This window comes from Lissotriton helveticus, chromosome 11 (genome assembly GCF_964261635.1).
Source record: "Lissotriton helveticus chromosome 11, aLisHel1.1, whole genome shotgun sequence".
NCBI classification, from domain to species: domain Eukaryota; kingdom Metazoa; phylum Chordata; class Amphibia; order Caudata; family Salamandridae; genus Lissotriton; species Lissotriton helveticus.
The window spans coordinates 507,232,421-507,250,145 of NC_136072.1; the positions used below are offsets into that span (position 1 = coordinate 507,232,421).

At 46.9% G+C, this 17,725-nt stretch overlaps 1 protein-coding gene across 1 annotated transcript in view; it reads right to left on the minus strand.

The window, feature by feature from the left end:
* Positions 1–535: 535 nt before the first annotated feature.
* Positions 536–17,725, minus strand: part of LOC144790830 (potassium channel subfamily U member 1-like) — a 264,388-nt gene continuing 247,198 nt past the window's right edge. The window contains exon 4 of the mRNA XM_078665502.1: positions 536–689. Coding sequence (XP_078521628.1) covers positions 536–689 — 154 coding nt within the window. The remainder of the gene's footprint in view (positions 690–17,725) is intronic.

The window sequence follows — 17,725 nt, forward strand, 5'->3', positions numbered from 1 at the left end:
TTCCAAAAGTAAGGCTTTGTTGATAATTGGAGATAGCGATATTAGCGACTGTTTCCAGTCGCTAACATCTTGGCACGCCCACTTTGCATGTCATTAGCGATACATATCGCTGACATGCAAAGCGGGCCCCAAGATGATCGCTATCTCCTACTAGCTGTCGCTAACTGGTGTTAGCGACAGCTAGGTAATAGGGCGATAAAATTATTGCCGCTTTAGCGGGAAAAAGTCCCGCTAAGGCGGCGATAATGGCCCTTGGTAATATGCCCCTAGGTGAGGTGCAGGCTAGCGACAATCTGTTCATACCGCTGTTTTTTCAAATGTATACATCAACTCCCAGTTATTTCTTTTCAAGCAACTTTATTGATAGTTTTTCTGAGTTTACATTTCAGAAAAATATTTTACTGAATTATTACAAACATTTCGAAGGCAGCAGATGTTCGTTTTCGTCCTTGCTCTATGTTGTATAGGTAGCTGGCCTTTGGCAGATGTTTCCTCTCCCTTTTGGACGACACAGTCTTGTCCGCATTTGAGGGCATCATTTCTTTTTTGCTGCCGCGGGCACCAATGCTGGCATTGCTGCGGCCTCTGACATATAATCTCTGCAACGTTGCCCCTTGAAGGGGACAGCTGCAAAAAGGAGGTCGGTGGGTAATATTGTAAATGTATTGGGAGGCTTTGTTATCACAAACCTGCAGAGACCAAAGGAAAAACACAAAATAGTTGATGAATTTCAATCAGTATGAACATGAATCTAGATTTAATCATCATTGTTTACTCACATGACTTCTGTGAGCTTTAATTCCTCCTAATTGTAAGCTCAATTTTACTGGTTAGCAAAGGCTGACAATAACCACAGAGGAGCTTCCTGATGCTTTATTAATAGCCACTTTTGACCCAATTCTTAGAAAAGCATGCCACCCATATGCGTTTGACAGCCACATTATTTTAGGTACGGAATATAACACCGATGGTAAAGCTAAAGCCACAAAGGGCCTGATCACAAGTTAGGAAGAACGAAATAATTGAATGCATAAACAACTTTAATTTTGCGTTGCATGATTATTATAGGTTATGTTTTTCCACACCAGATTTAGTGAATGTGGAAGAACCCGAACAAATTTTTGCGGCCTAGAAAATGGCATGACTTTGGCTACAGTAGCAGCCAAGTCATATGACACTTTTTCCCTCACTGTGGAAAGCATACAAAAATATGTCCCTCAGCCTCCCTTTTTCTCCATCTCCTTTCCTCAACCCCCGACTCCACATTCCGGCACGCACATATGTTTATCAACTGATGCTAGAAGGTGGCAAATGTATGCGGTAATAGTGCATGACTATGACATTTTGTGTGGTTTTATAGCCGGAACAATCTGGCTACCACGGTAAATCCCAATTCCATGAAGTTTTATTCATAATTGCACAGTAGTGGGATGATTTTACAGCACAACTAGTTATCCTACAGTAAAATCACCCAGTACTGTGCAACTCGAAACTAAAAGCTGACTAGGATATTGGTTATTTAGAAATAATTGGTATAGAATATCACAGAAGCTTGTGCCTGATGGGAGTATGAATATGAGGATGAACAATCTGCAAAAATGCATACATGACTATGGTCTGACAGGTATAAAGGAGAGTATACCACTTCAGTGCTACCTTTAGAAGACATTTTGAAGTCTAACAAAAGGATAATCACACATTATTTTTAGAAGTTCAATTCAGTTATATTTGTTCAAATAGTTAAATGAAATACAAAGAATACAAGAATAAATACTGCATACCATAACAGTGGGCACTCAACATTTGTGGGAGTCGTTTTTCAGTTTTTTATTACACACATTATAAACTGAGCTTATGCAAACTTAGATTGTGTTTACCCTGTCCTCCATTTTGCACCTAGATTGCGTTTACGCTGTCCCCCATTTTGCACTTAAATCACATGATGACTATTGCAGTCTTTCTCTTCTAAAAAAAGCACTGCCTCTGGGATCCACAGTAATATACAGAGTGTTCTCAGAGACTTTCTCTCACTGTACTTAACAATGGGCATTTCAGCTATCCCAGGCTATTGCTATACAGTGTATCAATTGAATGTCTCAAGTAAACTGTGAGAATGACTAAAATCCAATATATTACTGCCATGATAAAATCTTCGAATGTGTTTTGTTGTAGAATGTTTCATCTTGCTCGTTCCCGATTGGTAAATATCCTGAGTACCATCTATCTGTGTAGAATGTATGAATGTCTTTCCCTAAAGTCTTATAAAGGACATGTGAATTTCTGTATAGGAGGAGACTCTTTTCGCTCACCTTTAGAAGGCAAACCTGAAGGCAATCCTATGCAGGATTTCACTTAGAACTGTACCAAACTCTTTGCACTCATGATTTGTATGCTTTGCTGCTAAATTTACTTAAGCATGTTCTATGTAATCGGCCTATTAATTTTGTATATAAAGCTTTGAAACAACAACCCTTTTATGTCATTCTTATAAGAATGTTTCAGCATCCACTATTGAACTAAATCAAATAGAAATAGTAAGGGCTACAGTTGAGGAGCACCAAAGTCCGTATCAGAATGACTCCGCTCCCGGTCCTAGCCATTGGCATGCCCCATGAGTTGTATTATAAGATAAGTTTTGCACGCCAAAAGATCTGGTAGCAGAAGTGATGGTTCCAATTGGAGCTGACCCAAATTGACAAACTAATTAGCTATAGAACCGAGTACTGAACCTTTATGGTCCTGATGGTTTGCTGCAAGATCTAAATTGTCACCTTCCCAACCTGTTCCTGGTTCCGGAGAGCTGAGGTGACTAGAGAAGAACAACAACGCAAGTATCAATAGGGATTATATGGGAAATGCTAAAAGGAAGAAGTTGCAGAGCAGTGCATGCTGGGTGTTGAACGTGTATAGAGGCAGAATGCATTGGAAGAATTTCAAGAGCAATTATAATGTGGCTTTGATTGTTGAATTTGTGGAAGCGATAGTTATTGTGTGTTGATGATATTCTTAGACTTTTGAAAAGAGGTACCTCAAGTTAGAACATTGAACTGTTGAACTTGCCTGCTTGGGGAGGTGCACTGTATGGCACTATCAGTTACAACAAACTAGAGACTTAATTTTTTCTTACATGAGTATATTAACTGAGCTCGGTGGTGGTTTGTTCCTTAGTGAATGGGGAGTGGACATGCTGAGCATAGTGACTTTTGCAGGTTGCATAAAAGCATGTAGCCTTCTTATTGTTATAGATATTTTTGTGTAGTAGAAGCAAAACAAAACAATAGCGAATACAGTTGTAAAGCATCTCAAAAGTGGTCCGGTGGAATTGGAGCATTGTGTCATCAAGTTGCTGCACAGAGACTGGTTGGCAGACCCCATAACCGCACTGTGATGGGATGACCATTGACAGGGACGCCTTGGTATTGGCCAAGGGTTAGTAAACTTTGTGGTGCGGATTAAGGGAGAGATTGAAACAGGGAGTAACTGAGACTTTGTTAAAATGGGGAAACCCTTGTCAGAGAAGGAGAAAAATGTAAATAAGGATGAGAAGTTTTTTCCTTAAAGCGCTCCAGCTAGGGAAATGGTGGCAATGAAAGGGTTACACATGTACATGTGCCTTAACCAACGGCACAAATATACGTCTAAAGATAGGAAACTTCGACTCCCACTGAGTGGGACTTTCCACATCCCTCAAATAGAGAATTTGAGGAGAAGAATGTACGATTTAAAACCACAGTCTAGGCCCACACAACTTCAAGGCTTAAACCTTTGGGAATAAATGGTAAGTGAAAATAAAAGAAAGAAATTTGAATAAAAAAATCCGCCGTAGGGTTCATTTATGGAGAAGCTCACAGGACGGGAATAGGTAGAAAAAGTGGAGAGAAGAAGTCTTTGAGACTGTTGGGGCCTATCCCCTGCTAGAAAGTGATGGGAAGGAAAAGGAACAAGCATTGGCATAGCGAATAGGTCTCGCCTTTGGGACCTTATAAGTTTAGCCATGCAGCAGATTATACCCTATTAGCATGCCCACACACTCAACATTTTCGAACAATCCTGCTGTGATCAGAGGCCAAACTGTCACATAATAAATAGCCAGGATTAGCGCACAGCCAGAACGAACCCCTTTCCAGAGAGCATTCTCAACGTTATGGTGCAAGCAATAAATGTTTGTCATATCTGCACCAAGACACCTAGGGGTGAAGGCTAAGGTGTGCTTCACAAATACACACTGTGCTGTTATATTATTCGCTGTTTTAGCTATGGCTTGTACTTTTTCCTGCAGCAGCAGGCACACCCTGGTCGGAAACTGTTAGAGCAACCCAAGTAAAAGTTCACTTTAGCGCACACACACATACCCCGAAGAGTGAGCGTGCAAGCTTCAGCGTGTGAAGGGCTCCAGAAGAAATGCACTGCTACCTGTGTGTGGTGCGGGTTCAGCTGCAAAAACTGGCCCTTTCTGTAACCCATGTTAAGGTAACAACAGATTTGTGCCTGCTCTGGTCTGAAACAGGAATCAACTCTCTGGCAATTATGCCCATCCAAGAAAGCTGTGCGATTCTAAAGCAGTCACACTGACCGCCGCTTTCATCCTTCCAAGGCAGTTATGGGCAAATCACTTATTCTCCTCTGCTTACCAAAATGAATGAGTCCGTGTGGAACGCAACTCAGCGCTCTGATAGCCTTCGGGTCGAGTTCGCGCTATATTTACACTTAAAAATATCGTGGCAAACTGTGTTTAAAAGGTAAAAATACCATTGGATAAGCGTGTTTGGGTCAAACAGCCGAAGAACACAACAATCTGAGAACACAACCAAGGCAAATGAAACAAGCATTTGAAAAAAACCACAGCGGCACATCCTGTTCAATTAGTAACCTGATCCACGGGAGGGAATGCAGCTGCCACCCTGCAAGCTGCTGCTCGCTCCAGAGAGCAAAACACTGTGGGTGTGAACATTGGAAAGGAGGTGGGACATGCACCCACCTTTGGCCATTTGCGTGCTTTCCTTATTGAAAGACACAAGCAAAGACCAATCAAATGTGTGGGAGGAGTCAGCCCCACACAGAGAAGTTTAGAGTGCTCACAAGAAGCCTCCCATAGAGAAGTGCAAGCGTGCTGCACTAGGCTCAACCTAAAAACCAAAGGGGGAGACAGAAACAGAGAGTGAAGAGGAAGACACCATTATAGATGAGCTCCTTAGCACAAGACCACCCCATATATTACGGCAGCAGCTGCACCAAGCGCTACTGTCCTGAAATAGATCGAGACTGGAAAGGTTGCAGAACCCTTAACAGAGGTCCGACCACCCCCAAGTTATACATAAGCTACAGTTCCATCCTTTGCTCAGGTCCCGGTGTCCATTACAATAAGCACCTTGCCTTCATCAAGCACCCTAATCATTTCTATGACAGAGACATCTGCTAATTCCTTCCCAAGTCAAACTATCCCAAATATACCTCAGGACTCAGCACCAAGGCCTGGGGGGGGGGGTCATTAGTTCCTCTGCATTGAGGAAATCAGGTTAGTGGGGGGATAAGAGGTCCAACAGCCAGCACAGTTTTATCAGTCATTTCACCAATCAGAGGGCAGATCCCACAATGAATATACCTTGCACAGATAAAAACAGAATTTGAGGACATTTTCAGGGTAAATGTGGGAATGGATTAATTAGGACATTACAGGGAGAGTGAGTTGCTTTACATGAGCAAGGAAGCAGTAAGAGTGGCAAGGGAAGCACATGCACAGTTTAGAAGGTGGTGGATGAATATGGTATTGATATAACTCAGCGAAAAAAAGTTGTAGAAGAATGCCAGGATGGTGATGAATGAGAAGGAGCTTCAGATATTGAAGTTGAGAGGATTAAGGACATATGTGATGGGAACTGATTGAAAATATTAGAGGGTGAATTGATACTGAAAAGTTCAAAGAATTGTAGTCTAAGAAGGAAAAGGTCAAAGTGAAGCAAAAGAAAGAAGGGATGAGGGTAGAAGAGGAAAGAGTAGCAAAAGAATAATCCCTTGCGGCAAGTGCAGGGAGGAGCATATGTACTAGTCCCATAGTCACGATCAGATCTTTTCCATTTTACAAACTCCCTTCCAAAGCTCAAAGAGAATCCAGATGAATGGCACACCCAGATGGAACAGAAAGTGACCATCTCAAGTCAAGTTTTTATTTCATGATTTGGAATTCTGAAGACTTACACATAAAACAAAAGAATACAAGAGATTAAAAAAAAATGATCATATGATACAAATACAGTAAAACCAATTTGGCAGATTACCCTCAACAATAAATTCAGATTCAAAGTCAGAAAACAGGATTTATATACTAAAACTTTCAATATAAATTTAAAAAGCATTTCAAAAAGTTAAAAACTTGAATACAAACTATTTCATTAGGGGGGTAAACAATAAATGCAAAGCTTCAGTCGTCGTTCAAATGCAGAATTTCATAAACAGGGGTCTCAACATCTTGCGAAGACATAACAACAAAGAGGGCAGACAAATAATACATGCTTCAGGTCTTAAACTCAAATTTTTTTTTTCAGAACAAAATTTTATTTGGTTTTAATGGTTGACAAAATACACAATATTGGACACCACTCCCTATGAATCAGGGAGGCAGTGATCTTAGATCTGTAACATTTAGAAAACATTCAGTCAACGATTTCCCAGAGTCCCACCCTCCACTAACCCACCCGGTTCCCTCCCTCCACCCTGCACGGTGTCTACAATGTCCAACCAGAGGAGCCTAGCAATCATAGGTACTGCGTGTGAACCCATTCACCCTTAGTCAGTAAGGGCGCGATCTTCGTCGATGGCCCGGGATGCCGGGGGGTCCAGCAGGAGGCCCCTGTAGCCCACCATTTCTTCCATACTTTGAAATGTTTCGTGGGGCACCCCCTGGCCTCAAATATCGGACGTTCGAGTCCCATGTTGTAGTCCAAGCCCCTTTTCCAAACCTCCAGTAGTGGGGCCCTAGGGGCCTTCCAAGCCCGGGCAATGTCTCGTTTGGCCACTATGAGGCCCAAGAGAAGCAAATGTCGTTTATATAAATTCCCCCCTACTTGTTCCATCACATGGAGGAGGCCCAATTTCGGCGAGCGGGGAAGCTCCCAGCCCAGCACCTCCTCCAGGCAGTCCCACACTCCGGTCCAGAATCGTTGCAGGCGTACACACTCCCACACTGTATGAAGAAAGGAGCCCATCGCACTGCCACACCTCAGGCACTCCGGGGAGGCTATCAGTCCTGCCATCCACAGTCGTTCCCTCGTAAAATATGCCCTATGCAGATACTTAAATTGAATAAAGCGCAGGCGCACCGCTATCGCTGCTCCCCTAGGGGCCTCCAGGGCTTCTCTCCAGTCCTCCTCTTCCAGACTCCCCAACTCTCCCTCCCATACCAAACGCAACTTATCGAGGGAAGGGGAACAGTGGGTGACCAACGTCTGATATATGCTAGATATTTTCTTCGTCTCTAATTCCCCCATAAACAGCTTCGCCTCCAAGGGACTGAACTCCGGCAAGGTAGTCAAGCCCGCTATGGCGGGGGTCAGTGCGTGCCTGAGCTGTAAGTACCGAAAGAATTGTGATTGGGGCATATCATATTCATCTCGGAGAGCCTGAAAAGACTTGAGGGCCGAGCCCTTCATAACATTGCCCAGCGTCGAAACACCTATGGCGTCCCAGCCGTCGAAGCCTCGCAAGGAAGCCAGAGCCGGCAATCTCCCATTGTGCCACAGCGGGGTCTCCCCCGTCAGCCTATTCCACCATCCCATACGTCGGAGTGCAGCACGTCACACCCGGAAAACTGTCTGGGTAACCGCCGGGAGTCTCTTCCGCAGGGCCGCCGAGTACAAGAGTGTGTGGACCGTGTGCGGGTCCATCAGGTATCTTTCCAGTGCATAGGTCGGGTCGCCACGATCCCCGTACCACCATTCATTAAGGATCAACAGATGTGATGCTTGGTAGTAAGACTGGACATCAGACGAGGCCAGCCCCCCACAATAGGTCGATAGGAAGCATGTGCGAAGCGCCACCCTCACCGCCCCCCTGTCCACAAGAACCGACCCAGGGCCGAGTTCACCTGTCTGAACTATTGCGGTGAAATAGGGTAAGGGTGATTTTGAAGCTGATACAGGAGTCGAGGTAGTGCGACCATCTTAAAGATGGCCGAGCGTCCGTAGACGTTCAGGGGCATCCTGGACCATATTTGCATGTCGGACCGCACTCTATCCCACACTGGCAGCACATTGCGGGCCCAGGAGATACCAGGCACATCCGTTAAAAAGACTCCAAGATATTTAATGCCTCCGACCGCCTCCTGGAGGGCCGAAGCCCAAGTACCTAGGACTCCCCCGCCTCCCAGAACCCATAGTTTCGATTTCGGTACATTAAGCGTGAGACCGGACACGTCACCAAAAATACGCATGATTTCCAGGACCCTTGGACCGGATCTGTTCAGATCCGTAAGAAAGAAAAGAACATCATCGGCATACAGCGCGATTCTATCAGACGGGCCCCCCACCCATTCCACTCCACGCACCTGCGCATCCATCCTCACCCAAGCCGCCAGCAGCTCCATTGCCAGGGCAAACAGGTAAGGCGAAAGAGGACAGCCCTGCCGGGTGCCTCAGCCTATAAAGAACGAGCTGGATACCGCCCCCGCTACCCTAACCGCCGCCGTCAAATCCGTATAAAGCAAGTGAATGTAGGACAGGAAACGCGGGCCCAGATTAAGACGGAGAAGCAGTGCCCGAAGATACGGCCAGCTCAGGGAATCAAATGCCCTATCTATATCTGCCAGTAAGAGGGCCCCCGGGATGCCTGCCGCCCGCGCCGCCTCCTCCACCAACTGTGCACGACGGATGTTATGTCTCGTCGCCCTGTGGGGCATAAATCCGGCCTGGTCCGGGTGGACCAGGTCGGCGATGTGGAGGAGAAGGCGTTTTGCCAGGGCCTTCGCCAAGATCTTCGCTTCAAAATTAAGCAACGAGATCGGACGGTATGATTCAGGGTGATCAGGCGGCCTCCCAGGCTTGCAAAAGACCACCACTTCCGCGTGTCGCCAGTCCGCCAGCAAACGCCCACTTTCCCTGGCCGCCTCCAGAGCCTTCCTATAGCGCATCCCCAGTTGGAGATTAAACGTTTTCATGAATTCACTTGGGAAGCCGTTAGGCCCGGGGGCTTTGCCAGAATTCAGCTCACCCAGGGCCTCTCCCAACTCCTCAGCCGACAAAGGGAGGTCTAGTTTGGCCCGACTCTCATCCGAGAGCGCTCGGGGCGGGAGATCCGCTAGGAACCTGTCGATCTCCTCCGCCGACAGGGTCTCCCTGGGGGCATATTGTGTTGCGTAGTACTGTGCGAAGGCTTCGGCCAGGGCCTCCGGGTCCGTCATAGGGCCTCCCGCTTCGTCACAGAGTCCCGGTAGTGTTTGGGCTTGAAATGTACCCTGGCACAGCCTATAAAGCATCGTGCTGGATTTGTCTCCCAATTGATAAATTCTACTCTGCGTAGCCAACCAAACTTGGCGGGCCTCATCCACCAGGAGGGAGGCATACGTCTGCTGGTTATAGAGTAGTTGCACCACCGCTTCGTCGCTCCCCTCCGACGTACATTCTGTCTCTAGGCTACGAACCTGACTCGCCGCCTCCGCGATAGCCAACCCGCGGGCCCTCCGGTTCGCAGCGCACCACGCTATATCTACGCCGCGCAGCACAGGTTTGAGGGCCTCCCACAGGGTCATGGCATCGGTATCCGGGCCATCATTTTCCCTCCAGTAATGCGCCATAGCCTCCCTCATGTGGGATCGGTAGTCATCGCGCTGCAAGTACCACGTGGAGAGGCGCCAACGAAACGGCTGTTTCTTTGTACCTAGAAGCAACGTCAATGCGACCGGGGAGTGATCCGACAGGCCCCTCGGAAGTATCGAGGTGGAACCCACCCTCCCAATCCAGGGCTGAGGGACAAAGAGGTAATCGAGGCGAGAAAATGACTTGTGGACTGCAGAAACAAAAGTGTATTCCTGACTACATGCATGCTGATATCTCCAGGTGTCTACCCAACCCATTCCCTGCACCAATCTGCTCAATTTTGTAGTGGCCTCCGGTAGCTGACCCCCCCGGCCTACAGCGGTCTAGTCTCCCATTCATCACGTCATTCCAGTCACCACCCACAATCGTCAAAGCCTGTGGAATTTCAGCCCACACGTCAAACAGTCGTTCCATCAGGGCGTCTTGCAGTGGGGGCGGGGCATAGACACTGCCGAACACAATGGGCTCATCCCCCACCTTCCCCTTAATCAAAGCAAACCTGCCATGTGCATCCAACCATTGCTTCTCATGAGTGTAGTGTACTCTACGATGCACCAGAATTGCAACACCCCTGGACCCTCGCACAAACCCAGCGTGGAACACCTGGTCATAGCCATACCTATGTAAACTAAGGGTTTTGCTGCCCATCAGGTGCGTTTCTTGAAGAAGTAATACATCTGCCTTTTCTCTCTTACCCAGTCGTAGAACCGCACCCCTCTTAATCCTATCGAGCACCCCTCTCACATTCCAACTCAATGAAGCACGCTGGGGCTCCGCCCCTTGACCACTAGCCGCCATCAGTAGGCCATATCTTCAATCTATTGGGCCGCAGTGGCCACACACATATACAGCACATCCTCCTGGTTCCCGTAAACACCGTGCCAAAACTAGACCCACCCCACCCTCTCCCCCTTCCCTACCCCCCCTATCCAACCTACCCCCCCGCTAACTCCCCCCGCCTCAAACCATGCCAACATCCCCCCCCGCCAACCCCCCACCCCATACCTCAGCAACATTGAAGTACCTGTCGCGGCGCAGGCGGCCCCTAATCTCCAACGGGAGACCGGAGACCCCTCACACCAATGGATCCCTCCCAACTACCCACCAAGCAGCTAACAACCCCCCACCCAACACGTGGAAGCAAGTTCCGGGAGAAGGCCCGCTCTCTCTCGAGCGCTCCCGACCCATGGTCCACCCACAAATAGCCAGTTAAGTAACAACAGTGTAAGTGGCTTGTCCCGTACCCTCGTCATGCCTCATCAACCCTTTTTACTAGGGACAAAGTATCACGGATACTCAAGATTTAGGGGAGGAAGAGTCCGACGCCTCCACGTCCTCCGCCGTCTCCTTCTGGGGAGGCCGGCGCTTCTGGGAGCGCGACCTCCAGTTGCTTCTACTGCGTGATCTGCGTGGTGCCTTCCTGGTTTCCGTCGTGGATGAGGAGTCCGAGCCCCTCCTCGGAGGGGTATGAACTTTAACCCGCACCGTTTCATCAGTCCATTCAAACACATCTTCCGGGGAAGTAAAAAATTGAGTGCGAGATTGAAATACTGCTCTCAGGCGGGCCTGATAGAGCAAGGCATACGGAATTTTCAATTCACGCAGGCGTGCTTTCGCTGCTGTGAAGGATTGACGTTGCTGTTGGACTAGTTTAGTGTAATCCGGAAAGGTAAGGATTTTATGATTGTCATACATAAGAGGGTCCTTGGCGCGAGCCTGTCGTAGAACGGTATCCCTGTCGTGGTAGTTGAGCAGTTTGGCGATCACTGCCCGGGGGCGAGCCCCGGTAGGTGGCTTCGGGAGGAGTGCACGATGCGCCCGCTCTATTACGAAGCAGCGCGAAAGGGAGTCCGGCGGAAGCCAACTCTCCAGCCACTGCGTCAAAAAGGCCTCCATGTTTCCCTTCTCACAATACTCCGGAAAGCCCACAAAGCGTAGGTTATTTCTCCTAGCCCGTCCTTCCGCGTCCTCCACCCTCAGCGCCAGGCCCTTCTGGATCCCCTCCAAGGCGGCCACCTTCTTCTTGAGGATCACAAATTTCGTCCTCCACCTCCGTGATCCTAGTTTCAGTCTCCGTGATCCGGGCGACGGCGTTGCGTAGATCTTGGCGCAGCAGGGTAACATCCGCGCCGACCGCCCCTATCTTAGCATCTAGCATGTCCCTCGATTGCGTTATGGCCGCCATCAGAGCCGCATTGTCCGGGCCCGAGCCCTGGTGTCCCCCAGGGGCCCCGGCGCCTCCACTCGGCCCCGCGAACTTATCCATCGGGCCCTGCTTTGAAGAGTTCCCACTATTGCCCCCTCTCGTCATTGCGCCTTCTGGGACCTGCCTCAGTCCGCCAGGGAAGCCCGGATCCAAAGGCAGCCCCCGCTTTCAACGTACTTCCAAGGGTCAGCACCCCCTGCCGGCCCAGTGAGGTCCGCAGCGCCTCTATGTAGTAATCCTCGCCTCCACACGCCCCAGGGTCCAGCCAATATATCTGGGCGTCTATAGCCGACGATCTCCTCTGCCCCTGGGGCCCCTGCAGGCGGCCCAGGCCTTTCGTCGCACTTCCCCGCCCCGATGCCAAGACACCAGCCAGGCCTCGCCCAGTCACAGTCCTGCTCGGACAGCCTTTGGCCCTCCAGTAATCAGGCGCTTGGGCGCAGTGCAGTTGGATGTGGCTGCGGGGGGGGGGCGCAACCCCCAGTTCACGGCACCCGCACCCCGCGGCCCGACAATGCCGCCCATCGGGGCCGGGCCCTACAGGGCAGTCCCTTCCCCCACTCGGCCGCACGCTCCGCGGCCTCCCCCTACCTTCACAACCGCCGTCCGGGCTTCGACCTCGCCCTCAGCTGCCCGTCGGAGCAGATCTCTCGCCGTCGGCGGCTTTCCAGGTCCCGCAGCAGGGGCGGCACTTCCGTCGCAGCGCCCCCGGCTTCTCCGCACTTCCGGGCGGGCCGCCGTCAAATGCAGGCCACGGCTCCGGCGCCCCGCTTAGGCCCCAACGCCGTCTCAGGTCACACACCTCGCAGAGGCAGAAAGCGATATACCAGGGCTCCCAAATCGCCGTCGGGGCGTCCCCCTGGGAGCCGACGGGCAGCCACACACTCTAGGGTGGATTCGGGTCGGGGCTGCGCAGGATAGGTCACAGGATAGCTGTCGGCGGGACGGAGCTCGCTTAAGCCACGTCCGCCATGCTTGCCTTCTTGGCCACGCCCCCCTTAAACTCAATTTTGACAGAGATTACATATATTAGATATTCTGTACCATTTAGATATTAATACATTTATTGGCAGAATATTTAATCGCATTAGTGTCCAGAAATGAATGGCAACTGGACCATATTCCATGTCAAGTATGATTGTGTTTTTTTAAAACAATTGAGTTGATTTCTACTTCACACCTCCCATTTTCACAGCAAAGTTCAGTGTCCAGATGGAGGCTATGATCAACCAAAGCTTGTTTGAGAAGGCCTTTGTGTTTTGTAGGCAATAAGGAAAGATATCACACTCTGTTTCAAATGAAATTGTTGTAGCGCATACTTCAAATCCCTAAAGAACATAGACTTTTCTTTTTACAGTTAAAAAATCTCTTTACATATAACATGCCTTAGGGAATTTCAGTTACTTCTCAAAAGGCAATGAGCCCACTGCACCAATCCTGCCAAAACTTGTGCAAATGTGCTTTTACGCCCAAATTCCAATCTTAAGGCTGCAGTAGCTGCTAGTGTATTACATGTTGATAATCTCCTAAATATTTGCCGTTCAGCCTTATCTAAAAAACGTAATTTGCCACATCGATTAATTCCACCACGAATAATAGGGAGGGTGGGATTTTGACCTGGTAAACAGATGGAAAATGTAAAAAGTCTCCTACCCACCACATTATAGAATGTGCCCAACCACTTGGCCTGAGATTGCACCTTACTAACATTATTTGAAATATGATCTGAATCGTTTAGAGTGCTGCACGTTATATTCCCTGAAACAGCACGGTTTTCAGTTTTTGTCAGACCAATGTACCACAAATAGTTGGAATGATTACATGTTTTTTTGGGTATACACCCGTTACAACGCATCTTTTACTCCGCACTACCATTACAACGCGACTTTTACTCCGCATACCATTACAACGCATTGCGCTGGGGGGCGCTCTAGGATAGGGAATAAGTATAATTTACTATCCAACACCTTCCCTAGGGTCCACGGGGACTGGAGTTAGAATAGTAAATTATACTTACCACTATCCAGCGCCCCAAGGCGCTATGCGTTGTAACGGTATGCGGAGTAAAAGTCGCGTTGTAATGGTCTGCGGAGTAATAGTATGCGTTATAACGTCATACATCCATATCTTTGCCTTGAAAGCATAAGACTTTACTTTTTGAAGAGTACATTTTCAAGTAATGCAAATCCGCATACTGATGTAGGCCCGCTAAGTGGCTGTTTAGACTTTTGGGGGTTAAATCAAAGATTACAATAACGTCTGCACATAATAAACAGGATACAGGGCGTACCCCAATACTTGGGGAGAATCCCCCTCTTTTCGAGAGAAAATAGGGCAAGTCGGCACAAGTAAGTACCCCAGCTTCAAACCATTTTTTGTCAAGAAGCTCATAGATAATCCCTGATCCCCACCTAACAAAACTTGACGGCAGGTTGAGGAATGCAGGGCAATAATTAAATGCAATAAGTTTACAGGAATGCTGTGATTAGATTGATTTTTTCCCACAGAATTGGACGATCAACTCTAACAGAGGCTGTGGAAAAATCAGTAAAAGCGGTATATACTGGGGAACCCCTGATAGACACATATTTTTCATTAATGAGCTGCAAGTCTGCAATATAGTCTGAGGTGCCATGTTTTCCTTAAAGCCTGTTTGTTCTAGTGGGATAATCATACTATCCTCAACCCAGGTGTTAAGCTGTTCCCATAGGCACCTAGTGAAAATCTTGCCTATCTCATGCAACAATGCAATTTGCTGGTAATTGGTGGGCAAATTACGGTCACCCTTTTTTATATTGTGGGATGATGACACTTCCAGTCGATTAGGGGGGCACAATAGAGTTAATATAGCAGTACTCAAAGACTGAAATAAAATAGTTGCCCGGAGTTTAACTACTTTTCTGATGACCGAGATAGGGACTTCTCCTGGACACATTATGCCAGAAGTCTACTTTGCTTGGATCTAAGAATAGATCATGCCCACAAAGGGCGGTCAGCAACTAGCTGTTAACAACTCGGAGAGATCTTCTATATATAGTTTGACTCCTAGATTTTCCCAGCATATGGTTCTGAGATAAAATTGCCCCATATATCCTCATGGATCGGGAGGAGCAGCACCTGTCTTTGGACCCACAACAGTCTGCAATAATCCCCCAAACCTTTCCAGAATGTTTCCTATATACAGCTTCTCTTAAGTCAATTCACCTATGATCTACATTCTGCCCTTTTATACAAGCCTTTTTGATGACTACTTTACCTCACTGTTAATACAAGTCTGTCTCATTCCTTCAAAAATTAGACTTGGGGGCACATGCATCAAAGGAAATTGCATTCGCAAATGGTGCGAATCGCAAAATTTGGCAGTTTGCGAATGCAATTCCCATTTTTGGAATGCATTAACATTTTTGTAATTTTCGCAATTTAAGAAATCGCAAAATTGCGATTTCTTAAATTACGATTGCATTTAAGGAATCTCAAATTGAGATTCCTTAAAAGCAATGCATCAAACTCTAAAAATTTGCGAATTCGCAAATAAGGGGAGCAAATTACCATGAAGTTGACCTTCATGGTAATTTGCGAAAACTTTGAAAAATGCACTAAATAGCATTTTTCTAAGTTCCATTTTACACACACACATGCCCTTGGGGCATGTGAGTGTGCAAAATGTACTTCTAAGCAGATTTCAGGGGTGCAACAGGGTGTCCTTTGGACACCCCTGCACCCTTGAAATTGCATTCTTAATTTGCAAATTTCTAATGGTGAATTGCAAATTTAGAATGTCTTTCCAAATGGATGGGGAGGTATTCCTTAATTGCGATTCTCAATTAGAGAATCGCACTTAAGGAATTTTAAGAAATCGCTATTTTTATAGTGATTTCTTGATGCATTGCAGTTTGCAATTCCTTAATTGCGATTTCTTATTTTTCGCAATTAAGGAATCGCAAAATGCAATATTGATGCATGTGCCCCAAAGTATCCTATTTCTTTCTTTATTCAGGGAGAGGATAGGCAAACATAATGGTTTATTGAATGGCTTGGTTATGCATCTCGAGATTGTTATGTATAATCTGCTTCATCAACTCACAAAAGCAGCTCAAACCATCAGCTTTCCAGAGGTCTAAGTCATTAACTGCCCTTCCAATAGCCCTTTTAGATTAAAGATATTTGTTGGGGGCCATTGCATTCTACTAGAATTCCTTTTGAATTTTGAACTGGGTCCATCGATTTTCCATGAGCCTACTAATGGCATACTAGCCTCTTGGGAGAAAACTAAAGGTCTATGGTACCTGAGTAGGGTATCAATGATTTTCAAATCTAATAGAAAATGAAAAACAGAGTAAGAGACAATAAGGCAAGTAATTGTAGAATAGTATGACGGAGATTAATGGGTATATTGGGCAGGACAATCATGAGCAAATCTGCCATCTGCAATCACACATTCATTCCTTATCAATTGGTCAAGAAGTAATTGTCCTTGCTTATCAGTCCTTCATTTTGACAGGAAAGTGAGTTAGGGATATGAAATGCATGAAATGCCTTTTCTTTTTCAATAGCCTAATAGAATGGATGGAGACTTTACAAATTAAGTCTCCCACCAAAATAACCTGATGTTCACCCCCCTAATCCATTGCATCCTTTATGAAGGCCAAAATATGAGATCATTTATTGTAATGTGAATCTAAAGGAGTATATGCATTTACAATAAAAATGGGGTCCCTCAGACTCTAACCCAAGATTGGGGATATTGTCAAGAACAACTGTTTCTCAGATTTCACAGGAGCAGAAGCATAGTTCCCAACTCCCAACTGCAACTACACTCAAGAAGAAGCTCTATCAGACCTCTCTCTTTCTCCAACCTTGACACTGTCATTTCAACTGTGGAAGCTGACGGAAGCGGCTCCTTCAGGACACGTAGCGGCTGCACACGTAGCAGCCCCTAGATATTGACATGGGCCCAAGGCACACGGATCGTCGTGGCTGCCTAAACGCCTATTAATCCCACAAGTTGGATTTTTATTAATTACCCACATACTGCATTCCCACGGACACTGTTTCCAGAGGCCTTCCTGGGGGCCCAAGGCACACGGATCGTCGTGGCTTCCTAAACGCCTATTAATCCCACAAGTTGGATTTTTATTAATTACCCACATACTGCATTCCCACGGACACTGTTTCCAGAGGTCTTCCTGGACAACATGGACTGACGTGTAACCAACATTCTGCTGCACATCTTTGCAAATTGTCGCGTCCTCATTTCTTGTCAGCTTTCCCTCCCCTCCATGGGTGCCTGGCCGGAACCCATGTGAGTACCGTTTTCTCACCTTCCACTTCCCTGTGGTGCACACCAGTCACGCTGACATATCCTCCCTTATTTCAGATGTCCCTATACTGATAGGTCCTGAGTAGTATTCATACAGGGGTTGAAACGATGTAGACACAAATTGAGCGAACCATCCATCAGCACCTATTATCATATAAGGACGCTGTACTATGTACTACTTGTGATGGTCGACTTGTAAAATATGTTGGAAACCAAACACATACGTCACAAAAAAAGTCACTACTTTCTAGGTTCCATGTTCACTAGGGACACATTGCACTTTTTTTTGTATAATTTCATTTATTTCTACATAAACAACTATTGTACGTACTATAACATCAGTTGTGTATGGTGTTTCTCCTTCGAATATCGATTCAACCTGTACATATACTG